This window comes from Poeciliopsis prolifica, unplaced genomic scaffold, assembly GCF_027474105.1.
Source record: "Poeciliopsis prolifica strain line A6 unplaced genomic scaffold, Auburn_PproV2 SCAFFOLD095, whole genome shotgun sequence".
NCBI lineage: Eukaryota > Metazoa > Chordata > Actinopteri > Cyprinodontiformes > Poeciliidae > Poeciliopsis > Poeciliopsis prolifica.
This window is the reverse complement of record NW_026562470.1, coordinates 81,777-96,814: the sequence shown is the minus strand read 5'-3', so window position 1 is coordinate 96,814 and position 15,038 is coordinate 81,777. Positions and strand designations below refer to the sequence as shown.

Below are 15,038 nucleotides of genomic sequence, written 5' to 3'. Positions count from 1 at the left end.
TTTTGCATCCGGGTAGCTCGACTTACCTTACACCTGATTGGCTATCATAGTTTCCTCTATTCTTCTTCTTGTTCTATAACCTTTTCTGGTAGTTTACAATCTTTGTGTATTACCGCCATCAACTGGACGGAGATGTAATTCAGAAATTAATGTTTCTTATATATCTTCATATCTTAAAATAACAAAATTACATACATAGTTATACACGCACATAAATACATATTAAATCCTCTCAGCTAATTTTGTATCTCTTAAATATTTAATAAGTGCTTGAATTACATCATGTGATTGATGCTTCCCTAATAAATTAGGGAAGCAATTTTATATTTTGTAGATTTGTTCTAAATAAGTATGTTTTTTTTTCTTGATTCTTTTCTCTCTTTTATACATTTTCTACAATAAATCAAAACATGTTCTACTTTCCCCGCAATAAGAACAATCAACTGCTGGATGTTTCCTTATTATTTTTAAACCATTATTTGAAGTAGTATGCCCAATCCTCAATCTGTTAATCCATATTTCCTCTCTCTTATTCATTATACTATTATTTCTCATGATTACCTCCTTCTGTATTTTATTTAAATGCCTTCCTCTTTCTTTTAAAGTCCATCTCTCCTGCCATATATTATTTATTTTATCTTTAATAATTACTTTTATGTCTGCTCTACTTATTTTTTTATTTTTTACTTTGGTTTCTAACTTTACTAGTGGCATTTCTCTGATAATGACCTGAAGAGCAGGAATTGAAGACGTTCTAAAAGCCCCACAGCATATCCTGAGCACTTTAGCTTGGATTCTTTTTAAATCTAATAGCAAAGAATTAGCAGCTGATTTATAAACAATAGTCTAACACAGAACGAATTGAAACATCATATATTCTTTTTAAACATGTGCTTGATGCCCGCAATTATTCCCTGATCAACATCTCAAAATATATTATCTTTTTTACATTTGTCAATAATCTTCTGTGTATGTATCTTAAATGAAAGTTTTACATCAAACCATACGCCTAGGTACTTTATGATATCTTCTTGCTTTAATTTTTACCCTTATAATCTAATATCTATTACTTGTGTTTTCTCAACAGACAAATGAAACCCCCATTTCTGTGACCATCTTTCAACCCTATCAATTGCTGTTTGCATTCTATTTTTTAAATTGCCTCCTCTCACCCATAATGCCCCATCATCTGCATATAAAGCTTTACTAATTCTAAAATCTATATTATCAAAACTATAATTAATCACTATATTAAAAAGCAGTGGGCTGTGTAGCATAAATATTTCAATAATTTACTCTTACTTCTATTGTTCTATTCTTTAAAAATCCTTAATCCAATTAAACATTTCCATTTTATAGCCATTTTATCCATCTTGATTAATAAACCCTCTTTCCAAAGCATTTCATACACTTTTTCAATGTAGCTAAGAGAATTTCTTTATAACCTGAGCCTCTCTTATTTCAATTTCTAAACAAACAATTGGATCTACAGTTGTCCATCCACTCCTAAAACCACTCTCATAAGGAGATAAAAAACCTTTTTTCTATTTCATACATTAATCTCTCAGTTATCATTTTCTCCACCAATTTACATCAATTAGATATAAGAGCTATATAATTTCTCTGTTAATTCTTCTTTTTCGTTTGAGTGATTGTAAGGCACGGGCAGTTGCCCCTTTTATCCTTGATGCCCCTAGCGTCCTTTTTCAAGTTTTTGCTGTTGTTGTTTTTTTTGGGGGGGGGTTTCAAAAACAAATGTTTAAATTTTTGTATTTTATTTTATTTTTATCTGTATGTCAGAAGGCCTCTATTACCATGTTTACGCTGCTTTGGACACTGTTCTGCCTTGGATATAAACAGTATTGACAAAAATAAAACCATCTTAACTCCATCTTGGATTTGCGTTTAGATCAGCTGGTGCGTCAACTAGGATTCCTGATTCAGCTGCTCGGCGACTTGTTTGACAGTCGCTAATAAAAACTGTTTCGCGTTATATTTCTATAATTGTCCTCGCAATAGCAGGACCTAAACACAGAAATGCTTTGACAGCAGAGAAACTTCTGACTTTAACTTCATCATTCTGCTAAAGGCCCGGTTGTGCAGGCAGTCGGTACCACATACAGATAGAAAGAATGTCTGTCTGTACTCCAACTGTCACAGCGAGGCGCGATGCACCTCAAAGCCCCGGTACCACCCGGTACCACCCGGTACCACCCGGTGCCACACGGTACCACCTGCTGACTGTTTGCTTTGCTCCTCCTTAACTTCACTGCCAGGCGGGTTAAAGCCGCTGCTGACGGGATCTGGGCTGGAGGTGAACGACTGTAAATAGAAGTTACTACAGAACCTCAAGTGTTAAAGGAAGATTCGGTCCAGAGCATTTAGAGGTCATGAAATAAACATCAGAGAAAATACTGGAGCAATAATTAGAACCACAGCATAAAAACAAACATGCCACAATTTAATGAACCAAAGCATCCGTGGACTGACAGGGGCCACCGTTGGATTCCAGGTAGATTCCAGGTAGATTCCAGGTAGATTCCAGAGATGTGCATTGCAGCAGCTCTTCATGCAGGGCCGGCTCAAGGTAATATGGGGCCTCAGACACAACCCTCCCGTCCTACTAAGAACCTCAGCATCACTAACATGTTTAAATATCGATAAGGTGAGTCTGTGAGAGGGACACCGGGTTTATTGGGTGAGTTTAAAATCAATCACTGATTATTGGTTGTTTGCTATGATGTATTTTTGAACAAACCCAATTCAAATACAAAGATTACACAATGTTGTAGCCATGGTAACACAACAATCAAACTATCAAGATGATTCTTTAATCTTTTACAAAGTAAACTTCTTAATTAAATCCTAATTGTACTTTTTTTCCCCAGCTGAATGCAATAAATAAAATGTAATAATATTGTCATTCTCTATGAATGATGCTACAGGTTTATATCCATGGTCTGTGTTACAATTCAAACATTTCTAGGGGCCCCTGAATGGCCCCTCCTAGCAGCTATTGAGTTTTCCTTGCCTTGATATCTCAGTCTTATAATTCTAGATCTCAGAGGTGCTAACATCAAAAATTATAGAGTTAACTCCTTTGATCTATTCATCAGTCTGCAGCCAATTTGTTCTAGCGGTTAAATAAATATTATTAGGGCTTAATTAGTAAAATGGCAGCAATTTAGCTTATTTCATAACTTCATAACCTTTGACCTTCTCTCCTCTGGTCTGTTTAACACCTACAGTCTCAGATCAACTCAGCCCTCCAGGACAGTCAGCGGCAGAAACAGCAACTTTCTACCTGTTGGGGAAAATATACATTTGCTTTGCATTTCCTCGCATGATGGCAATGATATAGTAGGATCCAATTCATTCTGGATTAATACAGGTTGTTGCTGTATTGCTCTATGGTGTTTTAAGATCTTGTTCAATGTGCCCTTTTTTAACTTTGAGCCCCTACCCCTCCAAAGGTCTCTGCACGGCCCTGAACTCCAGGCTGGACCCCAACTCGCTTCAACGGGATTTTATGCAATATATCAACTCAGGGAAAACTGATATTTAACAAGTACCTTATTTAATTATATTTCAGTTAAATCCACCCATTTGGCTGGATTTAACATGGATTTAACATGAGGATATATGGGAGCACTTTATATGGGACATATGAGTGGATTTATTATCTTTTATAATATTTCTATGATCTTTTATTATTGGGAAAAATATTCTTTTGGATTTCCAGACATTTTTTTACAGTATTCTAAAACCTGTCTAATGCAGTATTTTTCCCCAAAGATTTACAATATTTCCTCCAATAATACATTTTAATATTTCTCATAGTTTTCCTAACTTCTTCCTGTGTTCTTTTATAATTTATTAGGTTATGGAAACAAATTGTTTTCTTAAATGTTTTAAAAACCTTATTCTGCTGTTTAATTGCTATTGAATATTCTGGTGTCCACCAACAAACTATCTTCTTTTTTTAATGCCACTACTTCTAGGAATTAAACTTTTGGCTGTATCAATAAAACATTTTTTACTTTTTCCCAGTTTAATTCATTTATTGTTGGTTTACTTGTATCTATATTTTTCATGTTTACCTCACTTTCCTCACTCACCATTTTAAAATGATCCCAGCTTTCTCAAATTTCCTCCTGGCCTTTCTCTATTTATTCCTATGCTGACAAAAATTGGGCAATGATCACTTCCATTGTGCTGTCTTTACATAACATCAGCAATACATTGAGAAACCAATGTCAGATCAATATCTTACCAACTCCACCCGAGTGCAGTTTAATATTACCAATTCTTTTTCTTCAATCATCTCTTCTAAAGTTCCTCCACTTATAATAATCATCTTGATCTCCCCATAAAGTGTATTGAAGTTCCCATACCAAACTATTTTCCTTCTTCAGCGTTGTAGGGTTGATTCAAGCTTTAAGTTTTGTGAAGTAGATTTTTCTTTAAAGAGAAAATCTATTTGCATCATACAGTAGCATAGTCAAGATGTTTTTTCATGCAGCTGCAGAGGGTGTACAAACTAATTGAACAAGATGTGTCTGTTTCGCAGACGGGTTATCTGGGAACTTGCTGTTTTTCTCCATGCAGGTCTTCCCTGCATGGAGATGGAGTGTTTAGTTTTCGCATCCCGTAGACATGATAGTGAATGAGTGTGTAAGGTTAAATTGTTCCGTATGTTTTCCTTTGTTTCTTTTGTTTGGTCTTAGCAGATTGAGTCTCTGTTAGCAGAGAGGTGAATAAAGCAACTATGCAACTCTGAGTTCGTTTGAGCAGAATGATTTTCGCCTAATGCAGTGGATTTTTGCTCTCTGTCTGCAGATGTATTAAAGATTGTTTTTGCTCCCTGACTTTTGTCTGGACCTCAGTCTCTGAATTGTGCACTTCACAGTTTTCTAGTTGTTTGCAAGGATTGTCCTGTAACCTGTGAGTGTTTACTTTGCATGGCACATTGCTGCCACCTTCTGGACTTTCAGGAAAATGTTTTTCCCTGAAAGTTTAAAGTTTCAAGTTTAAAGTCTGACTAAATAAACCAAAGTTTATTTAGGTTGTTTGTTAACGGCAGAGCAGATGTTCGGACGGATACATTGTGAATGTCGTGTTCAGATCGAGTTCTTCGACGCAATGCCTGTAGGTATACTTAAAAATGAGCGTTTATGTTAATGTGTGGGAAACAAAGTAAGTTATTTATTGAATTTATGTTGTTCCTGTTTTGGCAGTTTCACTCCATTCTACGTTAATAAAGGAAGAGCCGTTTAATCCTGACTCGCGTAAAAGGAGTTTGGTTGACGGTCAGCTTGGTTCAGGACACCATAGCGAGACCGTTACAAGGATTGTAATAATTTATTATTGTGATATTCCCATCATTTGTCCAAATTTCTACAGCAATAAATTCAAAGTCTGATATTATTTGGAAAACAATAAATGTTATGTTTTCCTTTAAAAATATGGCACATCCTATAACCTTTATCCTATCTTTATGTAAGATAGGATGTATGTAACCATGAACACTAAACTGCAATGACAGAATGAATCATGTTTCTTGAATGCATATTATATCTGGTTTTGCATTCAGATTATTAATGAAGCCTTTAAATTCCTGACCATTTGCTATTAGGCTGCAAGCGTTCCTTTGTAATATTAGAATTATGTGATGATTTGAAAAGCCTCAGCTTCAGATGTTCCTTCTCCATGTCTGAGTTCATCATGAATTCTTTCCCATGATACATTTTTGATATTAAAAATCTTTGTAGCTGCCTTTACTATTTTTATTTTTTCAGTTTTAGTTCTTGCTTGTTCTGAACAATTTATGATAAAGGCAAGACAAAGAATACATTTTTCTAATGTAATATTATATTAATTATTGTCTGCCACTCTTTTCCTTTCATAATTTGTTTTTGGATCATTATTTTTTTACCTCTTTCACTGCTTCAGTTTAACTATTTGAATTTCAGCTGCTTCTTTTCTTACCATGCATCCTGCATATGCTGCAGTATGATTTCCTCCACAGTTACAACATTTAACAGAATTATTATCACCTCCACATCTACAACTTCTCTGTGTCCCTTTGCAAACCTTTGCAGTATGTCCATATCTTTGACACTTATAATATGAGAGGTGGTGGAATATAGGCTCTTACATTAAAGCTCATGTAACCAATCATTATTTTATCCAAATTTGAATTCCTGATTTATTTTTATGTTATTAATTTTTCTTTCCAGCACTTCTTCTTATTCTTTTGCTCAGCATTCTTACAAATAATAAGAAGGCTTCCATCCCTTAAGACTTTAGCTAGTTCTATATCTCCAATAACTTTTTAATCCATTTGAGAAACTGATAGAACTTACCCCAATCATATCCTGTTCAGCCTTAAATTTTAATATAACTTTGAAATCTTCCATCATTATTTTCTTTCTTATTTCAACTCTTTCTTCCTCACCCTCAAGAAATCTTTCACCAGCATTTAATTCCTTTTTAACTTTATCTTTTCCCCTCCCCTTCTATTTTCTACCATAGTCCATCTTATGGCCATATTTTCATCTTCCAAAAGCCCCCCACTACAACTAGTCATCTTGATCCACTCACAATCCAGATTATGCCAAAGTCACCTTTAAATTCAATTTAGTACTTGCCAGATAATGTGGAAGCGCTTTTACTTTCAAAAGAATCTTCTCTAATCAATCAATCAATCAAATTTTATTTGTATAACACATTTCAGCTACAAGGCATTTCAAAGTGCTTTACATCATAAACACAAAACACAGTCATGCATCATATAATAAAATACCAAGTGTTTTTTTGTGTTTTTGAAATTTTTTTTTTTCCTTTTCTTTTTGTCACGGAATTTAAGCGCCTGTTACCGCCGGACTCCGCCGTCCGTTCAAACACGGGTATTTGCCGGGCCCCGTTGCCCACAACAGGAAAAGGTCTCAACCATAATCAGCAACATCTGCTGAATCTCCTCCAGAAATCTGCTTCCTCTGTTTTCTGTCAACAAATATTTTAAAAGCAGTTTCCTTGACATTTTCGCTTTTATTTAAATAGGTTTAGTAACTAGTGTCCTATTTTATCGTCAGTGGTAATTTTTCAATTTTATGATTCTACTAATTGTACTGAGTGTAGTATGTTTCAACATGTTGTTATGAATGTTTAAAACTGGTTGCTTTTGAAAGTCAGCTCTCAGTGAGGTTTTTCTGTCTACATAATAATAAATGCAAAAATTGCTCTTGAATCCAAATTGTTGAAGCCGTTTTTCGTAAAACGCCCAGCTTGAGGCGCTGTCGGACAGCTTTTGGGTAAAGTGAGCGATGGCTCAGGATAAATGAAGCAGTTGGGATAAAACACAATATTTTGGCTATGTCTCTATCAGGTCTCTTTGGTACCTCTACCACAGAAAAGAAACAAAGAAGAGCAACAATGACCATCAGATAGCAAATCTTTTCAAATTTCAAAAGTTTTTAGTTTAAAATGAATCACAATTGCTCATCTCTTCTCCTAAACTTTTTTTAACAAATTTGAATATATTTTTAAAAAGAAACAAAAACTAAATTTTACAAGACAAAACATTTTTTTTAACTTAATATTTTTGTTTGTCTCCTATGTGTTCCTAAGGCTATAAGTTTATTATTTTGTGGTCTCAGAAAACTGACACTAGAAGCATTTTAACTGCTTTACTTGATTAAAGACATGAAAACCACCGTTTAAAATCTCAAAATTAATTTTCCATGTCAGTCAAACGTAATCTAAAATCTCCACACAAATAAACTTTTCATAAGTAATATGCTTATACAGTTCTTGGTTCTTGTACAGCTTTTACACTTTGTCTTGTGTGGGAGGAAGAGAGAGATTAATGATGATGTGTGTGACGTCAGGGTGTTTCTACCACTGCCATCTGCTTCTTATAGCAGGAAAACACCAGCCAGGGTTTGTGTTAATTTTAAATCTTGGAAGCATGAAAGCAAACTTATTGAACACTTTTACTACTGACGTCTTGTCCTCTTCTTTTAACATACCACTTAAAAATGTGCAGGTGCATTACGAATTCTGAGTTATAGATCAGAACCATTTAAAGTGTGAAACCAGTTGACCTATTGTTTAGATTTGACCACATCTACTTTATAAAAATACATTTTGGGCATTTTAAACAATGATGATGTATGTGGAAAAATCATAATACCATAATACATGAGAAAATCTGAATTCTTTTACAGTTTTTGGTTTTTCATATTGCATGGCAAAATCATCAGTTGCTCATCTGGCCACCCTTCTGAAAACTTTCTGGGGGAAACTGCTGAAAACATTATAGTCTGCATGTGTGACTATTCTGTATTATAGTAATATTGAAATGTCATGTCTTGAAATCATAACTTGTTCAGGTGCTTTTCAAAGACCCCAAATCACTAAGACTAGACACTAGTGGTGACCTACATCTTTCATTTGAACAAAAACACATTGATTTCAATACATCACAACAATTTCTGTGTTAAAATGTAGATACATAATTTAAGTGAAACTCCAAACAGCTCTTAGTCTGTTGTTGCACACTTTCACTGACCCTTTTAACACCTTAGCAGAAGATGTTTGTGTGTTTAGACACTAATGACATTATACTTGTCACCAGCAATGATTTACCACATGTGTGTGTGGGTGGGGGGTGTCGGTGCGTGTGCCTGCGGGGATGTAGGTGTGTATGTGTGTGTGTCAGGACGGACTCTGGCCCGCATGAGCATCTGCTGTACTCTAGTGCTCAGCATACAGTACACTCCATTATCCCCTGGCAGAGTGTGTGTGTCAACCCTGCAGTTGCTACATTAGGGTGATGTGTTTAATCATCAATTCAGCTCAGGAACTGCCCTCTCCAGCTGTACAGCTATCAGCCTGTGTCAGGGTTGCATTTATGCAAAGGTCAGCTTGTAGCTCAGCCAAGAGGGAGATATTCACCTGATGAAGAGAGAGTTTAAAGGTTCAAAGTTTACTTGTAACTTCTTTAATATTAATTCTGCATGTGTAAAGCTTGAACCCAGGAGGTGCACTAAGAGGCCAAAAGAAAACATTTCTGTCATATTTGAGATTTGTTGAGACTGCTGAGGATGCCTAATTTCACCATCAACTTCTACGCCGGATCCCAGTCCTTCAGCATCTCCGATATTATTGTCATCGCAACATATTTTTTCCTGAACCTCGCTGTCGGTATTTGGGTAAGGGTCATTCTTAGTTGATTATGCTCCTATGTTTTGTTAATATCATACACTGTCCACAAAAATTGTTGTTTCTGTCAGTCATCATGCAGGGTGAGCAGAAATACTCTGAGTGGATATTTTCTGGCTGGAAGGGACATGGCCTGGTGGCCGGTGAGTTTGTCTCTGAGATCTGTTTTGATTATTGTTGTAACAAAGATTATTCCTCTTTTTACTTTGGAAAAACTGATTAACTTTTATATCAGCATGCTGTCACATATGTGTCCATTGGTGTTATTTTGGAACATAACTGAGCAACTACTGAACAGTTAACAGATTTTTTGTTTGTTTGTTTTTTTAAACACAGTTAACAGTTTTAATTCATCCACAATAGAAGGTTTGTCAGCATCAAGGATCTTTTTAGGGTCATACAACAGCAGATTTTAAATTGGCACGCTAAGTTTGAACTTAAGGTTGTGATTGGATGGCCAAATTCAGCCAAAAACCAAATTTAACCAAGGCTACGCAAGTTTATTTGTACAGTGTATTTAAGCAATTCAATGGAAATAGAAAACTTCAGACAAATATTACAATGCAGTGTTAAAATAAAGAAGTAACGGAAATTTGGAATATAGAATATAAATCAAGGATGTTCCATTGAGTTGCATTCAATTCTGAATTGAATGCAACTCTAATCAAATTAGTTTTTAGTGTTCATTTAAAAGAAATATTTTTCAGCATTTTTTTCTGATTTCTGGAAGTTTGTTTCAGATTATTAAATCTTATAAACACCCCATCGCTGTGTCTAGTCATAAACTGTCCTGTCTGCATACTAGATTTATCAAGCAGTGACATCAAATGAAGTTACATGATGAAATGATAAAAGAATACATTTGAATGGGGAGAGTCAAACTGTCTTTACTCTCAAAACCACTACAATTTTTACTTCTATGCTGTAAATGTAAAGTTCAACTCATTCAACTCAGGTTAAAAAGCATCCTACTCCAAACCTGTTTGGGCAAAGAACATCAAATTGTCTAGTTAATTAGTTATTTATTTAAGTAAAAAAAAAGTCCAACTCCCAACAGATCCACTAGGAAATCAATTAAATGTACTGGTGAGTCGGGCAAACCTCAAAGGGCTTATTATAATCCTACCACAGAAGTATTAACTTACTTATTAAGTACATAGGAGACAGGAGACATCATTAGTGTCCTCCTGCTCTCCTGTGAAACTGTTGCCTTCCGGAAGTGAAGAGGGCGCTATTCCCTATGTTATCCACGGCCTCCCGGTTATAGTTTTTATTTTTGAATCTGTGATATATCTTCACCTTTTGGAAGGATTCTCACTCTCAGCATGTATTTGAACTTCTCTCTTTTATTTACTTCAGCGCAGCTCACAGTTTCTAACAAATCCTTTCAGTATTTCTAAATCTGCTCCTCAGTCGCATCTTTTCAGGCCTGCTACTGCCTCTAGTGGTGTGGAGGTGGTAACACAACTAATCTAATGACATTACTAAATCAGAATACCGCTAAGTCTACGTTATTTAAGCTGCTTTTACTTAAATAAAAGCAGCTCAAATAACTTTTTTATTTAAGCTTAGTAAAAAAGGAACTTAGAAAATCCGTTGTTTGTGTAACAAATAAACTTTAATAACATTACTTTTAAAGCATATTTGCTTGGTGCACAGATTGGCTCGTCTCTTTTCGCCAGCTCAGAGGGTTCGGGTCTGTTCATCGGCCTGGCTGGGACTGGGGCCGCTGGCGGAATTGCTGTCGCCGGGTTTGAATGGAACGTGAGTAAGGAGCACAGGATCCATCCGTCTTGGTCTGGGGACCAGACATGGTTACAAGCTGGAACGAAACACATCCGGCCTGCTGATATCTCTGCATGTTGTTTCTTTTGTTATTTAATGGTTTTGAGAAAAGATAAACGCAGAGTACACACCAAAAAAAATCTCTTTGTTTTTGCAAACAAAAGATCTGGATTTGCAGCTTTTCTATCCATTCCCTCCAAAAACTTGAAATATGAAATCACCTTCAGGTTTGGTGTAACATGCAGCATCAGCAGGTGGCAGCATTGCAACCCTTTAACCCAGCGGTGTCCAAAGTCAGGCCTCAAGGGCCGGTATGCTGCATGTTCCACAGACCTGGACCTAATGATGGTTCATCAGCAGAACTTCATGGCATGCTGAGGAGTCAGTTGCTCCATTTGAGAAGCGGTTAAAACAGAGACATGTCTAAAACTGGCAGGACACCTGGGCTGAGCTGGATGCCTCAGTCCAGTCCAGTCCATCCAGTCCAGCCTTGCACACAGGAGATTGTTGTCTTCCTCGAAAGTGTTCATAGCACATTTTCATCATGTGGTTCTTTACAGTCTGCTCAACATCATTTCTTTTGTTTGCCCAATTTCAGGCAACTTATGTGCTGCTGGCACTTGCTTGGATATTTGTACCTGTCTACATCTCCTCTGGGGTTAGTTTACACACACACACACACACACGCACGCATGCACGCACGCACGCACGCACACACACACACGCACACACATACGCACGCACGCACACACAGGTGTGTGTTTTCTTGTCAAGGCTAGTTCTGCAGCTACATTTAGGTGCCAAAACATTTTTTCCCCGCCTTATAAATTCTTTAACAGGGTGTTTCACTCACAACTACTATTTCAAAACAAATGTCAAAGGTTACTCTATACCTCAATGTTGTACATTCAGAGTTGAAGTAATGTGAACTCATGAAGCCTGTGTGCTGTCAGCCATCATAGCACTGATATTTAATAACTGAAGTGTTCATGTACCATTATCTGTTTCTTCAAAATTTCTCATGCTACAATTACAAGTTCTCATGTGGTTAAATACCACGTGAAATTGTTGACCCCTTTTTACACACAACAAATGTGTGTTTGTCTCTCTCAAATTTACACATTTAATCTGTGAATAAGAGTCTCACCACAGATTCTCATTTGGTTTGACTAGGACTTTAGGGACATTGTCCTACTGGGAGGAGAACCCCTGCATTTTGTCTTGAGACTTTTGTTGTCTCTAACAGATTTTCTTCTGTCCGTTTTGGTAGATGGCTTGTCTTGTTAGGTTTCCACTGCCATGCATATTTTATTTGATCAATGAGACATTCAGGGTTTGGGATATTAGTAACCTGACACTGCTTTAAAACTTAACTACCACTTCATTTCTGCAGATTCCTTCATTTTTATTCTTGATTTTTTTTTGTTGTAATTTATTCAGAGATGAACTGACCCACGTGTGGAGTCTGTTAGCTAAATAGGTCACAATTGCACTGTGGTATCAGAGTTTAGGGATGATGGCAACAATGCAAAGTGTACTATTTAGATTTTTACAAAGTATTTTTTCAAATCCCTTTTCTTCCATTTTCACAAGTAAACACTCCTTGGTGCTGTTCAATCAACCAAATTTCTTTAAAAGACATTGAAATTGTGACTTAATATTCTGTGAAATTGAGCATTATCAACTGTTAATTTCAGTACAATGTAAGCAGTTTTGAAATAGTTGTGGTCAACTATTGGGAGGCGCTCTTGCCACCCATACAAGATGCCACCCAGGGTGGCGGCCATATCAGAAACCGTCACTGATTGTGGGACCTTTAAAAATGTGAAAATGCTTGTTTTCAGATTGTGACAATGCCAGAGTATCTGGGGCGTCGCTTTGGAGGGGAACGGATCCGAACGTATCTCGCTGTCCTCTCACTCTTGCTGTCTGTCTTCACCAAGATATCGGTACAGCAGTGATGAGAGGAAAAGTGCACTACAGCTAAAAATAAACAACAAAAAATTCAAAATGAACTTTTACTGCCTGCATTACAAATGTGGTTTGTTTACTCTGCCAGACTGACTTGTACTCTGGAGCCCTGTTTGTCCAGGTGTGCCTGGGATGGAACCTCTACCTGTCCACTGTCCTCATGCTGGTGGTCACTGCTCTCTACACCATAGCAGGTAGACAAGATCAGAAAACCGCATCTATTGCATTTTGACTTTTGCTCTTTAGGTTTTAGATCCAAAATATGACATACACAAGTGTTGTTTTTTTCTGCCTCTGATGATATAATTAATAATTATTATATTCATTTGTTGTGAACAGAGATGTTTTTGACTAATAGTTACTACAAAGTCGTTTGGAAGACATCTGAAAACAAATGACTGGTGAAAATGTTCCTCCCTTCCCTTTAACCAGGTGGACTGGCTGCTGTCATCTACACAGACACTTTACAGACATTTATTATGATCATCGGTGCAATCATTCTAACAATTACTGGTACGTACAAATTCTATCATTTCAAAGCAAATTCCATCTGTAAAATACATAAACATATACGTCTAAATGTCATTTTATCCAGGCTTTGCATTCAGGTAGAATGGTGATCCTGTGGTGTGTTGAACTGAGCTTAATGAACATGTTTTTGAGACACTACAAGGATGTTTCAACATTTTTCTTTAGTCTGTTTGTGTTTTCACTCATTTCCAGTCCAGTACATTTTCAAAGGACCAGTGAGGTCCATGGTAGGTTTCACTGCTACCAGTGACTTCTTATGGCCCACCAGTGAGACACGGTGAGACTTAGAGCTTCCTGAAGTGGTAGAGTACTGCAGAGCCCCTCATCTAGTTCTGTATCAATCCTCCAGTTGCAGCTGATCCAGAAGCTGCTGCTCCTGTTCTCACTAAAACCAGGAAGATAGAGACATAACAGCAGTTTTAAAGTCCCTCCACTGGCTCCCTGTAGCTCAAAGAATAGATTTTAAAATACTGTTGTTAGTTTATAAATCACTGAACGGTTTAGCACCACAATACATCAAAGATCTGCTGTTGTTGTATCAACCTTCCAGACCTCTCAGGTTCTGGTTCTGGTTCTGCTCTGCATCCCCAGAACCAGAACCAAGAGAGGAGAAGCAGCTTTCAGCATCTATGCACCAAAAATTTGGAACAAACTTCAAGAAAACTGTAAAACAGCAGAAACTCTGACTTCCTTTAAATCTCAACTAAAAACACACCTGTTTAGAATTGTTTTTGAAATGTAATATGTAACAATGTATTGTCTATTATATGTTGCATGACTTTGTGTAAAGCACTTTGAAATGCCTTGTTGCTGAAATGTGCTATACAAATAAAATTTGATTGATTGATTGTATAAAAAAATGTTAACAATGTCACAGCCTGATAGTTGGAACATAGCATTAGGATCACATGGTGATTCATGAAGGGTTACTGGTTGGAAATGAATGTCTTAGGTCTCACCTTGAACAACATGTTATGGTCAGATAAAAGGACTGCACTCAAAATGAAGAAAAAAATTAGAAATAAATGTTTCAGGACCACTTCAACATCTTACAAGAATACCTAAGTATTGAGTTTCAATGTTTAAAATGTGTGTGTGTGTGTGTTTGTGCATGCACATGTAGCTTTTAACAAGATAGGTGGCTACAACAATCTGGAGCAAGTTTACAGCATCGCGGTGCCAAGTAAGATTATCCCCAACAGTACCTGCCATCTGCCACGGGCCGACGCCATGCACCTGTTCAGAGACGCCGTCACTGGAGACCTGCCGTGGCCAGGCATGACACTAGGGCTCACCATACTGGCCACCTGGTACTGGTGCACCGACCAGGTACATGCCAAGTACATACACAGCTGAAATTAGATTTTCATTTATGAAATATTGTTATCTGTAACAGTGAAATATGTGATTAAGGAAATTTTAACCAAGAGACCAACCACATGGTTTGAGATTCATTTTTTTGAACGTTCCAAAGATTTGACTGCTTGATTCAGGCCATGTAGAAAGACTTTAAGTTTCATTTATTG

General features: G+C 36.7%; 1 protein-coding gene across 2 annotated transcripts in view; it reads left to right on the top strand.

Annotated features, from left to right (window-relative positions):
* The first annotated feature begins 7,630 nt into the window (after window positions 1–7,630).
* Window positions 7,631–15,038, top strand: part of slc5a10 (solute carrier family 5 member 10) — a 33,869-nt gene continuing 26,461 nt past the window's right edge. Inside the window, exons 1-8 of one of the 2 annotated variants that reach the window (XM_055023089.1) lie at window positions 7,631–9,215; window positions 9,297–9,368; window positions 10,885–10,989; window positions 11,609–11,668; window positions 12,855–12,959; window positions 13,070–13,175; window positions 13,414–13,494; window positions 14,636–14,841. In XM_055023089.1, the coding sequence (XP_054879064.1) occupies window positions 9,108–9,215; window positions 9,297–9,368; window positions 10,885–10,989; window positions 11,609–11,668; window positions 12,855–12,959; window positions 13,070–13,175; window positions 13,414–13,494; window positions 14,636–14,841 (843 nt within the window). In that variant the 5' untranslated portion in view covers window positions 7,631–9,107. The remainder of the gene's footprint in view (window positions 9,216–9,296; window positions 9,369–10,884; window positions 10,990–11,608; window positions 11,669–12,854; window positions 12,960–13,069; window positions 13,176–13,413; window positions 13,495–14,635; window positions 14,842–15,038) is intronic. The other variant, XM_055023088.1, reaches the window with a different exon arrangement.